The sequence below is a fragment of the Anguilla rostrata genome, chromosome 11, assembly GCF_018555375.3.
Source record: "Anguilla rostrata isolate EN2019 chromosome 11, ASM1855537v3, whole genome shotgun sequence".
Lineage (NCBI taxonomy): Eukaryota > Metazoa > Chordata > Actinopteri > Anguilliformes > Anguillidae > Anguilla > Anguilla rostrata.
Genome location: NC_057943.1, coordinates 41,388,115 through 41,401,463, shown reverse-complemented (window position 1 = coordinate 41,401,463; position 13,349 = coordinate 41,388,115). Strand labels below are relative to the sequence as shown.

The window sequence follows — 13,349 nt, the reverse complement described above, 5'->3', positions numbered from 1 at the left end:
AGCCTGAATGCTACTTAAATTTTAACTATACCCTTTAAATATATTACAAATAGATCAATCAACAGTTCCAACTTTTTATGGTTGACCTTAAAAATTACTGCTTAAAAATTAAAAAAACAAAATAATCACTTTATTAAACCAAGTAGGCCTACAGTCTGGAACAGCCACAGACGGTTTTGTACTGAGTTGAATGGTTGTGGTTTGGTTTAATGAAATGATCAGTTTATCTCAAATTATCTTACGGAAACTCAATAGCACGATGAGCAAGTTTGCTTCTTTTTGCGATCAGCTTGGTAGTTTGCAGCAGTTTTTAAGCTGCAGGGCATCATGCCTGTGCAAGACTCTAGAAAAGTCTGCCAAAGTCAGGGCGATCAGATGTCGATTTTGTAATGAACATGGTGGGGTGGAGCCTTAATTTATAGGTATGTGCAAGTCAGGCTTTAAAATACCAACGTGTAAAGACACATGCAAACTGTATGGGAGCATGTTAAATGGAAACTGAGGAGCATCGAAACTCAACATTTAATCTGTTGAGTTTCCATTATTCAATGTGGTATTTTGTTTATTCCTGGGTTTTCAATTTGCAAAGTGGCCATTTGTTAATTTGTGTATTAGCTGGTATTTTGCTGCTGGGGTTTCACAATTCCATTTGGTCTTTTGTTGTTTGAATAATGGTATGATATATCTTCCATACCATAGGCTACTGCATTCTCTTTCACCCAAATATACCTTTGTAACGATGGCAGGACTGATTCTCAGGTAATAACAGGAACACAGGATACAGAAGGAGGTGGTCATGGACGAGTTATCGTAAACCTGCTGAGGACTGCAGGCCATTACAGAAGCAACAGTGTGTGTGTGTGTGTGTGTGTGTGTGTGTGTGTGGGGGGGGTGTGTGTGTGCGTGTGTGTGTATTGTGTGTGTGTGCATCCGCAGGTACTGTACGTACGTGCAGTGCCTGATGGGAAAAGTAATCACACTGTAAAGACTGTTTTAAATTTTTAGACTTTTTTTTTTAGATTTTTAAGAAAACCCAAATTCTTCCATTCACTTGAAAGATTTTGTAAACAACAACTATAATTTAGAGCAATATTTGGAGTCCCTTTTCCTCAAAATGTGAGATGATTTGCTGCTGACGCTTTGTGCACATTTGATTGACAGACAGTACTCAGTGTCATACCTCTTAGTGCTTCACAGTGCATATTTCCCAATGGTGACACAAACCCAGAGAAAACTCAACGCCAGTATGGAAGAAATGGAAAAAGATTCTCTCAATGTGCTTGTGCTGCGTCGTGCTTACAAGCAATCTCATGGGGCCTCTTCAAAATGTTATTGGTTAAACACTCAACTTTTTGGTCTAATATACCTACAAGGGTGATTCTGAAATAAGTCTGGCAATGCATCACTTAGTCCTTTCACATAGAATTTAGCCTCCAATTATTTGATTTATTTTTCTTCTTATTATTATCATTATTATTATTATTATTATTAATCATTATATTTTATTAAATTCATGGAATTGAATGAATCTGAAAGCAGGGAGGAAACTCCAGAGATGAGTGGCAGTTGAAGTCAGAACTGCCAGTCAGATCTTTGGGTCAAAGCATTCCAGATATTAAACCACCACATATTCTATTAGTTTTCAAAAAAAGTTGTTTTTGTACTGGTCCTAAATATTCAGACAAATGGCCCAATGTATTCCTGAAAACTGTTGGAACGCCACTTGGGAGAGACGTATCAGAGATCACAGGACAGAAACGGGAAAAGGAACTTTAGAAAAGTTTATTAGTTCTTGCACAACTATCTTCCTGAGAAGCCTGAATGCCACTTCAACTCAAATTATATCAGCCATTAAATAAATTAACAAGAGATCAATCGACAGTTCGGTCGTACTGCTTTTTGTTCATGCGTACAGTACTTCAAGTCTTCATTCTGGTTCACCAAAGTATACATCTATGGTCATGGCCAAATGAACCTTTCGAGCAATGCCTAGCAAAAAGGTGCGTATGGGAGGTGAAATCCATAGCTGGAGGTCGTGGTGTACTTCAAAACTATCTTTGGACCTCACCTCTCATTGGCACATAAAAAGTTCCATAACGTTGCATTTTTGCCTGTACAACTCACACCTGAAAAACCTGGACAGAATACAATGCTAAAAGGTGTTATATTCCCCTATCAGAAGTACGTACTGAAGTCTAAACAACAGTCACTTTTTTCTTCCAATATTCAATCTGCACATTACTTTCTCCAAATCATTTGTATCCAAATGTCTTTTGCAAGCACAGTCATGTTCTGCAAACCTTTTATGTCCGCATCTGTCTTTTGGTTAAATTTGTTTGAAAGTTGAAAACCCAGTTACTGCTGATGCCTCAATTTGGTATGACCTACTTGTGAATTAACAAACTGGTACATTTTCCTGTCAAATAGAGCACTGGAAGGCTTCTCTGCGCACTTGGAGAACTGGTTATACGGTACAAATCTCAAGTTCATGCCTATGCCTCAGGTCCTGACACACTATCCTAAATAAGCTGGCCTGTCTTACTCCGGATCTTTGATCACATGACTTTTGATGGGTTTCTGGGAAGGTGAATAGATCTCTCTCTCTCAACCTACCCTTACAAAAAAGAGATTTTTACAGCACTTCACCCCTGGTCAAAATCCATCAGAAATGAACAGACATTTTTGAGATGAATTGGCTGCCATCGATAGAAATATGTGTTTCCTAACGGATAACTGCTGCAAGGCCATAGCAGATATGATCATGTAAGCAGCTTTGCACTTTAAGTATTAAAGCCAATTCACACGTAAAATCTATTATATAAAAAGACCAATAAGAGGGAATTGTTTTCATTTTAAATGACTCCTTAATTTTGGAACTTTACTGCTGCTTAGACTTGCACTGGAAGCCACTAGCCTGATTGACTCTACACATCAGCACAGTTAAAAACTTTCATATGCAACGTTAAGGTTGTTGATTTGTTTTCTTGTGTATGTTTAAAAAAACACCAAAGGCACATTAAGTATGGACATGCTGTGAAAAGCAACAGTTTTCTTCTTTTACATTATTACCAAACACAAGTCTACACAAGCTGCCTCTATAGTATACACATCTTGACAGTACATCCCAAATCAGCTATTTCATGAGCTACCAAACAGACACAGACAAAAAAACAAGTAAAAAAAATTAAGAGACAAATTACAAATTCACACAAAATGTACAAATCCTCAAAGCTCGGGCGCAAAGTCGGTTGGGACACGCACAAGAAAGGCTGCAGGGGGCGGGGCTCCGGCGCTAAGCAACACACACCATAACCACATCTGGTGAATGCTTTTTTTTTTTAGCATTCTGGCGATTTGCTTGTTGACGGACAACTGATGCCCTCTAACTGAAAAGAGCCGGAAGAAAGAATCGGTAAAGCCGTCTAATATCTGTGATTTTTTTGGTAACAGCCCGGCTTGCTACGCCAGTGTCTAGCTAGCCATCAAACTAGTTCATGTTATAATATACTGTGATGACGGCAACCGCACCATTGAAGAACCCTTCCTCCGAGGAAGACTATAGAGGAAACCCATGCTTGGAGCAAAATAAAGTTCAGCCAATACGATACACCTGGCGTCAGAAAATCAGATCTGGCCCTTGACGTTCACTGCCCGTTTCTTGTGAGCGACCCAAGCCAATTTGCCGCTAGTGCCGTCCGACGTTGAGCAGAAGGGGCTCCTGGCGGCTTGCCCGCGGTGCCCTGTCTGGGGCAGGCCGTTAGCTCTCCCAAACTCCCACAGGCACACGGTTTCCACACAGTAAGCACTCAAAGGTTTACAGTTTGGTCAGTGAACTTCGGGAATGTTGCGTATTTGCATAGCAACCAGGCTGGCTGAGGGCTGCGGCTCTGAGCGTGTGTGTGTTGGTGTTTCTCTACGCGTACGAGGGTGTGTATGTTGGCGCTTGTGTGTGCGTGTGGGCGTGTGTATGTTGCCGCTTGTGTGTGCGTATGGGGGTGTGTGTGTTGGCGCTTGTGTGTGCGTATGGGTGTGTGTATGTTGGCGCTTGTGTGTGTGTATGGGTGTGTATATGTTGCTGTTTGTGTGTGCGTATGGGGGTGTGTATGTTGGTGTTTGTGTGCACGTATGGTGATGTGTGTTGGTGTTTGCATGTGCGTATGGGGGTGTGTATGTTGGTGTTTCTGTGCACGTATGGGGGTGTGTGTTGGTGTTTGCGTGTGCGTATGGGGGTGTGTGTTGGTGTTTATGTGTGCGTATGGGGTTGTGTATGTTGGTGTTTCTGTGCGTGTATGGGGGTGTGTGTTTGTGTTTGCGTGTGCGTATGGGGACAGACATCCATATCCCTGAGTGTGTGTATGTTGGTGTTTGTGTATGCGTGTGGGGGTGTGTGTTGGTGTTTATGTGTGCGTATGTGGGTGTGTGTTGGTGTTTGTGTGTGCGTATGGGGACAGACATCCATATCCCTGAGTGTGTGCATGTTGGTGTTTGTGTATGCGTATGGGGGTGGGGAGACCATATGGATGTTTTGGGGGCCTCTAACAACGACCTCTCAGTGTCAAATTACATAATATTTTTACCTGCTGACACCAGAGGCTGCTGCTGCTGACATTTTTAGAACAGAATGCCCTCGCCTGCAAATATCTTACAAGGACTTTACGGATGCTATTTGCAGTTATAACAATGTGGACTGTGAGAATAAATTAAGTTTAGTTAGGAAAGTCATCAGGAGAGTTAAATTGTTTGGTCAATAACTCAACACACTTCTGAACAGTTTAAAGAGAAATTAATTGAGGATTTTAACCCCTAAAAGGGAAAAATATCTAATCTATAATTTCCATTGGTGGAAATGAGAAAAAGTCAATTCTGCAGGAGTACCGCTTTTGCGTTCACACAGAGAGCTATCAGTGTGTGGAACAGCTTGTCAGGTCATGTGGTCGGGGGAGAGACACCAGTGCTTGACACAGTGCTGGACGCTCTCCAGTATGTAGGTACAGGATGAGCCTAGACAGGCCGAATGGTCTGTTCTCATCAGTATGCATTCTTATGTTGTGTGTGCTGAGCACTAGTCAGCGTGGACTCTGAACAGCGATGAAAACAAATGAAGTTTCTGTGTGGAAACCACTGTGCTGTAAAACAGGTTAATTGGATTATAGCGAACGAGGAAGAGAGAGATCAGACTAGCGCCCGAACGACACTCGCTAATGACATCACTAGCGTGTACCACGGGCCCCCCTACAGAGCCCACTGTTGACTTGGTACGTGTTTTGGGAAAAAAAGGGAGGGGGTTGGACGGAGTGGCTTCCTGGATCTTTAAATGGCTCTCCTGGACCAATCCCGTCGGAGAAGCTCCGTCGCAGACGCCGTGACGAGTCTGGAAAGATCCGATGCGGGTCGGAGGGTTGGAGGGGTGGGGTGGGTGGGGTCAGGGGGCAGGGCAGGGCGGAGCCTAGATCACCTCCCTGCTATTCCTGATGGCACAGCACAGCACCATACTGAAGATCATGCCGATGATCTGGGGGAAAGCAGAGGACGACGTCAACAAAGGCATTCAAATATATCTCCCCTTGATTTTCAAATGCTGGGTTAAATACGTATGGAAAGACCTGCAGTTTCCGAATGCACAGACAGGGGGAGCTCTAACGCTGTCATGAAGCTTTAGTCCTGGACTGGGATGTGTCACTAATGGACTGCAAGAGCCATCAGGCCCCTCCAGCTCACACTGACTGCAGCTGCTCGCCTCGTACAATCAGCCAAAATACAGGTACTGCATGCCACACCTCTCCTCCTCTCTCCTCTCCTCAGTTACTTGAATATGCAAATCTCTTGTCCCGGCCTGTGGTGCAGCAAGACGAGCCATGCCCTCTTACCTGTAATATACTATCAAACCTTACCTACTATCCCCTCCCTAAAAGGGCCCTCCTGTCAATCATATTTCTTCCCCACACTGCCCCCTAGTGGTGGAATGAGTCCCCTCTACAATAAGGACAGGCTTACCTTACCTGCCGCAAACTAAAAACACAATTGTTTAAGCTGCACCTTAGCTCGCCTAACGCTGAACTCTTATTCTTTTAAAATCCTCACGTGCAGGCATTGCTCTGGTGCCTCTGAAGGGTTCAGGCATTTTAACACGATTATGTTACGCTGGTCTGCTCATGACGCAGGGCCATGTTTTGGGATCTGTCCATCTGGGCCCGTTTTTCACACTAAACCAGTATTAACACCGTTAACACGGTATTAAAACCAGCATTCGTTCAGAACGTCACTGAGCGGGGTGCGGAAAGGTCCGGAGGGGTGCGGATGTTTCTGTTCTGGGCTTTACCATCACTCCGGCGATGCCGATTCCCACGTATCCGATGACGTACAGCTTATTGTTGAAGAACTCCGTTATGGCTGCGGTACAGTCCTGGAAAACGAAAGACAGAGCTTAGCTGACCCAGATCCGTCGGTCGCAGCAGCGAGAGATACGCCGCAGCCAACGTCAGGGAGCAGGAAGGACCTGCTTTAGTAGAACGTGCGCATTACGAGGTCAGAAATGCCGAACTTCTCTCGTGCACTTCTCAGTGCACTTTCACATTTGCATGCGGGGTTAATTTAAAGCGGACAGCGTGGGGCGCAGCGTGCTCGAGAGCCATCCTCCGTGCCACCCTATGCCAGCGGGCTAAATTTAGCCTCTGGAACCCTCGGGCTGCTCCGTCAGGCGTGCCGGACGCGTTACGCAGGGGCCGATCGCCCACGTGAGGCGGCACCCCTCGCTCTCTGTTTCACTGCCCGCCACTCAGCTCTGGGTCACGGGCGTCCGGTTTCTCCGTGACTTTGGGGAATCGGGGACGTGCAGTCAGCCCTGCTGCAGGTGACTGAACAGCTCTATTTCACACGGGGTTTGAGCTGCAGGACGCGGCTGCTGGGGGCGGAGATGCTAGCAACCACACAGCTCCTTTCGTTTCAAAAATCTTCTGACAAACTGAAGATACGCTCCTCAGTAAAACCTTTCGCTTAAAACCTTCAGCATTATTTAAGTTTCTGAGTTTCTAGAAGGGTTTACACTCGATGGAAGGTCCACTCCATGACCTTAAAATATACTTTATGAAAGTTGGTTTTACACTCCGCATTTTGAAAATTAAAGCATAGATCTCACTTGGCTGAACCTTCTGCTTGAACAAGTACTCTTAACCTGGCAGGCAAGAGTACTCACTCAGAGTAGCTATGGATACCTGAGCTGTTTTACCTTGGTGTCAGCAGGCAAATCCAAGCAGAGGGTGGGGTTTGAGTCTTTTGTGCCACAGCATTCCAGCTACAGGTGGTTTGGAGAGAAAATAAATGGGGTTAGAAGGGCATTTATTCTTCATTAGGAGCAAAGTCCCGGCTAAGACAAACGACCGAGTGGCCCAGAAACTTTTTGGCCATTCAATTGTGCCGAGTTAGGGTTAATTCCATTTTCATTCAGTGAATTCAGGAAACGGACTTTTTAAAACTGAAAAATCCTCTCAGAATGAAATTTTAAATCAATGAATTGAATTGAATTTCCTGAAATAACTGACCCGAAATAGAATTAGGGAAAGACTACCTAACCACTGCACAGCGCGTTACTTTTAAAGCGTGAGTGAAGTACTTAGAGAGTGTAAATTGATTCAGGAGATCGAATGTGACCGAGATAAATATATCGCAGGCGGTCGAATGTTGGAGAGGAGAGAGGAGTGAAAACTGAGACCATCAGCTGCGGTGTAATCTTTGTCCGCAGCGTCAGGTGGCTTACAGTAGCGAATGGCGGAATCGCCAGGCGTGCAGGGGTCGCGGATTCACGCTGTGAGCTACTGCACTGTACCACCTCTCAGCCTGAAGGCTGCAGCTACACACTGCGCTGTGAGCTACTGCACTGTACCACCTCTCAGCCTGAAGGCTGCAGCTACACACCGCGCTGTGGGAGATGAACTACTGCACCACCTCTCAGTCTACCCTTGCCTGAAGGCTGCAGCTACGCACCGCGGGAGATGGCGACCACATTCAGCCTTTAAGCGGCAGACCACTCTGCTGTTAGTCCTGCTGAATTCTGCAGATGGGGAGGCGGCAGGCGGCCGGATGGTGCGGCCAAATTTGCAAATCCATCTCTCGCAATCTGGCCACTGAATCATCCTCCAGTTGAACATGGCATAATAAAATTCTGTCTTCTCGAAAACAGCTGATGTGTGGTGGGTGTTCGGTTCCAAAATGGCTGCCGTGAATCACCCTGGTGGGTGCTGGACACTGGTGGGGACTGAGATTAGTCACAAACCCCCCCAAGTACTGTAAAGCATTTTCAGGACCATGAAAATTGCCATTATTAATATTATAATATAATATTATTATATTATGACACCCTGTTTGTTCCCTCAAGTTAGGTTCAACAAACAAATTTTTTTCTAGGCAAAAGTTACAGCTGTAGGAATGTAAAAGGTAATAAAAGAATATTGCTCTGGCTGTTTTCCTGAGAAAATAAACAACAGATGTTATATCATGCTCTGTCCTTTTGCTTTCTCACAGATTTTTTGTTCTCAACACACATTCACCCACTCATTATTGCTAAGAAAATGTGCATTGGACAAATAAAACAATCCTAAGTGTGTTTTCTTATTTTCAAAAAGTAACTCTAAAAACAGAAAATGTGGATGTTTTCAAGCTGAGTGCATATTTTAAAGAATGGGGTTATGTCTGATTGGCGGCTGCAAACTGAATTTTGAACTTATACTCACCACTTTGTGGTAAACGGATGCTATCGTAGTGCCGTTGTTGTTCTCAGTGGCGGACTTACTGTAGAAACTGTGGACCTCTTCAATTATCTACAAGGGAAACAAACAAAAAGACAAAAAACCAATGCAACAACAAAAAATGAGATTCCGCTTGAGATATCCGAACTATAAGTTAGTGTCAAGACAGTACCAAAAATACTTTGATCACCATGCGCTTAATGCTAAATTTAATGTAAACTTCAAAGTCACATAACAGCAGTTTGTATCTATGTTTCTGTACTTCTGTATATGAGAGAGCTGCAGCAGAAACACTGTACCTTGTCTTTGTTTAAAAACCCAAACACACCGGCAGCAATCTCAGCACCAAAGATGACCAGGAGACAGGCGAAAAACTGGAACAGGAGAAACTTATCAGCTGACAACAGAAAACATTTTCCCTAAGCAAACCAGTGAACCTTCAACTGTTGCCTAAAGCATACTTTTAAAACTGACAACAGCAAAGTGTTATAATCTGTCACACGCAGATGCAGGTGTATTAGTATTAAAATGACTGCTTGTTTCTGTAGCACATTAGCTTGATTCTAAAATATATTTAAGAGTATACAATGTACAGATATCCCAAACAAGAAATAAAATCTGAGCTGCAGAATTCATGACCTGCTCCTATTTCAGTGACATAACACATAAGTCCAGGCTCATGTAATATTAATTTAATAGGCTTCACATCCCAGCTTGAACTCACCGATCCCAGAAGGCATTGCGATTCCCGGACAGCGCCGCAGCAGCCGAAGAAGCCCACAAGCATCATGAGCCCGCCAGCACCAATGAGGATGTACACACCTACAAGCAGACAGAAGCGGAGAGAAATATGATTTATAAACATACACAAAATTGTATCTGTCTGTATATATGTACACAAGGATGGAAAAGTTAAAAACTAAAAACAGATAATTGCATCACTACAATAATTATTATTTGTATTTGTGAAAAAATCATTTCATGCTAACCAAATTACGCCAGCTGCACCTGAACCCACAGGCGCACGTGAGCACGTCTCCATGACAGCATGCAAGAGCTTATGTGATGGTAATGAATGTTTTAAAATACAAATTGTTTATTTGGCTTAAACCAATCTACATGGAGGCAATTATATTTCGAAACAACCCTTTGCGCAAGTAGCTCGAACGAATGCAAGGTAAGTTGACTAGAAAAAGAACTTGTCAAAAATTAAGGCCTAGCTAAAGTAATTAACTTTCCATTTTCCAAATGCCTACACTGAAGTCATTATGTATCGTTTATTTATTTATTCATTCGTTTATTTATGTAACTGTTGGACGCATCCAACAAACTGACTTGTTTGTTAGCACGCCAAGATAAAAACATTACGCTATTGTGCAAGGAAATGTGATTAAATGCATTGCATGGAAACAGAAACGTGTAAGGAAACACAATGCAACCACGTAATATTTTTTGTGTATATGACAATTAAATGTCAAGCAATATTAGACCTACGTTCATGTAAAAGTTTGCTGGAAAGTCGCAACTTCTCAATAAGAAATTGACATTTCAACAGGGGCGATGCAATTCGCAAAGTCGACAGAAGGTGACGACATTTTACAAGATTCTACAGCCAAAGGCACGAAAAGGGACACGATGGAGAACAGTCTGAAGGTAAGCAAAAACCAGTCAGCACTTTTTAAGGAAATCATATTGTAAAGTTACATTTTACATTGCTATTAATTGCCTGTCAGTTCATATAAGATTTATTTTAAACCACAGTCACGCAGTGTAGGTATAATTGTATGTTGTTAATGCATCGACGACGTTACGCATTTAACATCGATACTAAAGTGGACTTCTTCCCGATTTTTTGAGATCATTTGTCGGCAACACCATAAATCCCTTATTCTGAATGTCTTTATCTTACTGGTGATTATGAACCATAAACAAAATCAAATCACAGATGCTTTGCAGACTGTGTGCATTATGCCTGAACAAAAATAAAAACTCTATGGTAGTCCATGGCACTCAAAACTCAAAGGGCAGAGCCAGATGTTTACAAAAAACAAGCCAACGAGAACAAACACCAATAACAGGTACTGGTCTTGCTTAAAGGGTAGATAGTCTTGATGCTCTTACATCTCGTTACTGTTAACAAAATTGCTGTTTGCCAGGTTAGCATCATACTTATTGATTATGAGTGGGTCTTCTGTTCCTTTGCGGTGATATTGTACTTTTGTATTCCTGAGATTAACACTGATGTTCTCCATTTCCAGACTGCTCTGAATAAGAGTATCTGCTAAGTGATTGTAATGGAATACTGTCTTCCATAAGTGCTGTAAGCTTGTACTGTAAATTCATAATTTCTGCGGCAAACATTTCCAGTTCAGAAATGGCTTCATTCACTGACTTGAAATGGGTTGTGTTTCAGATAGTAGTGCATAAATTCACATATATGTTTCAGGTACTGTTTGTCTTCAGGGGTTACTGGTTTGCTTCTGTGTGAGCTTCGACTGTGTGCACTTTGATCCAAAGGTAACTGCTGCAGTCAGCAAAAGCCATTGGTATACATTAGAAATCTTACTAAACACTGTTTCTTGTGTGCTTTTAAAAATGAGCATGTATTCTTCCCCAGCTAGTGCGCTACCATGTTTAATAAGGCAAGTGCCAATATTAACCTACTTGAAAATGAAACCTTGCTCACTGTTTTTTTTTTGGGGGGGGGGGGGGGGGAGTCATCTCTGAAATTTGAAACCATGCTCAAACGGAGCCTTCATGCTCACTGATTCTTTTTTGAATAACTTGCTGAAACTGGACGCTGTTTCAGAATAAAGGCCCTTCTCTTCGCTTCCTTGCCGAACAGACAGGCGAGTTTGTACCGCAGTGCGTAGTTAACAGACAGACGCTGGGATTGTGATCCTGTTCCTTCCGCAGTGCGTAGTTAACAGACAGGCATTGGGATTGGGATCCTGTTTGGCCCCCAATGCGTAGTTAACAGACAGGCGCTGGGATTGGGATCATGTTCCTCCTGCAGTGCGTAGTTAACAGACAGGCATTGGGATTGGGATCCTGTTTGGCCCCCAAGTGCGTAGTTAACAGACAGTCACTGGGATTGGGATCATGTTCCTCCTGCAGTGCGTAGTTAACAGACAGGCGCTGGGATTGGGATCCTGCTCCTTCCGCAGTGCGTAGTTAACAGACAGGCATTGGGATTGGGATCCTGTTTGGCCCCCAAGTGCGTAGTTAACAGACAGGCACTGGGATTGGGATCCTGTTTCCGACAGATGCGTAGTTAACAGACAGGCTTCGCTTGGGATTGGGATCTGTTGTCCCGCAGTGCGTAGTTAACAGACAGGCACTGGGATTGGGATCATGTTCCTCCTGCAGTGCGTAGTTAACAGACAGACGCTGGGATTGGGATCATGTTCCTCCTGCAGTGCGTAGTTAACAGACAGGCACTGGGATTGGGATCCTGTTCCTCCTGCAGTGCGTAGTTAACAGACAGGCACTGGGATTGGGATCCTGTTCCTCCTGCAGTGCGTAGTTAACAGACAGACGCTGGGATTGGGATCCTGTTCCTCCTGCAGTGCGTAGTTAACAGACAGGCACTGGGATTGGGATCCTGTTCGTCCCGCAGTGCGTAGTTTAGCGTGTCACCTGCTTTTCGGGATGCCCTTCATGGCTGCCCACTGCCCTCCAGAGCGTGCTGCACCAGCACGGCCTCTGTGTACTTAGATAAGTCACCCATGCAGTCCCATGGGAGGGTGAGGGGGGTGAGGGGGGTGGAGCTCTCCTTTGTCGCGCCCTTGAAGGAAAGAGATCGTCTGACGCAGCAGGAGGAGTGGAGAGGCCTGGAAGACAGGCCGGTGTGAGACTGCATCATGTGTCGGTGTGAGTTACCTTAATGACTGTCAGAAGGACAAGATGGGTCACACTCTTCGGGGCAGTGGGGCATACACCCCCCCCTCCCCCCCAACCGCAAAAACACTTTACCTCCGCTGGTCTGAAAGCAGGCCCCATTTACAACCAGCTCTCTCCCCATAAGGAGCATTGTTATTTGGCTTTGGAGTACCGCTCGGAGGTCACAGACTGTGGGTCAACCCTGGGCATCAGCCTGGGTGTGGAGGAAAACAAGGGACAGACCAGGCCGGATGGCTCTCTCTCTCTCCGTCTCTCTCCGTCTCTCTCTCTCTCCCTCTCTCTGCCTGTCTCTTTCTATCTCTTTATTTCTCTCTCTCAAGTCTTTGGAGTCATGTGAACCGTGGATGTAAAACATTAACAAGTGTGTTTTTGCTCTTGTTTTTCATGTTACTGTAACTGGACTGCAAATCAGTACATACACTGCAACCTGTGTTTAATATGTATGACACATCTGTCACATACACCTGTGTGCAAAAAGTTTCTTGCGTTTCCCTGCTTATTTAGCGCATGCCAAGTGTGTCATTGAAAATGTCACAGCGAATAAGAGGAGGAAACGAGATGTGGGGTGGGCAGTTAACGCAAATTAAGGTAATTTCTTCAGGTGACATTACTCTTGTTGATGTTCCGTGTGGACCAGCTTCAGACAATGGCTGCTGCGTCTGATGTGGCAGAAGCGATGTCCTTTGGTAACACCCTGTTTTAGTA

The 13,349-nt window shown here is 44.2% G+C and overlaps 1 protein-coding gene and 1 long non-coding RNA gene across 2 annotated transcripts in view; one reads left to right on the top strand and one right to left on the bottom strand.

Moving 5' to 3' along the window:
• Positions 1 to 1,767: 1,767 nt before the first annotated feature.
• The window catches only part of tspan2b (tetraspanin 2b), a 32,102-nt gene continuing 20,520 nt past the window's right edge, over positions 1,768 to 13,349 (bottom strand). Inside the window, exons 3-8 of the mRNA XM_064300142.1 lie at positions 9,466 to 9,563; positions 9,041 to 9,115; positions 8,727 to 8,813; positions 7,226 to 7,291; positions 6,320 to 6,403; positions 1,768 to 5,512 (exon numbers count right to left, since the gene is read on the bottom strand). Coding sequence (XP_064156212.1) covers positions 5,447 to 5,512; positions 6,320 to 6,403; positions 7,226 to 7,291; positions 8,727 to 8,813; positions 9,041 to 9,115; positions 9,466 to 9,563 — 476 coding nt within the window. The 3' untranslated portion in view covers positions 1,768 to 5,446. The remainder of the gene's footprint in view (positions 5,513 to 6,319; positions 6,404 to 7,225; positions 7,292 to 8,726; positions 8,814 to 9,040; positions 9,116 to 9,465; positions 9,564 to 13,349) is intronic.
• Positions 9,560 to 13,349, top strand: part of LOC135234973 (uncharacterized) — a 53,322-nt gene continuing 49,532 nt past the window's right edge. The window contains exons 1-2 of the long non-coding RNA XR_010324256.1: positions 9,560 to 9,918; positions 10,297 to 10,394. This is a non-coding gene — a long non-coding RNA (uncharacterized LOC135234973). The remainder of the gene's footprint in view (positions 9,919 to 10,296; positions 10,395 to 13,349) is intronic.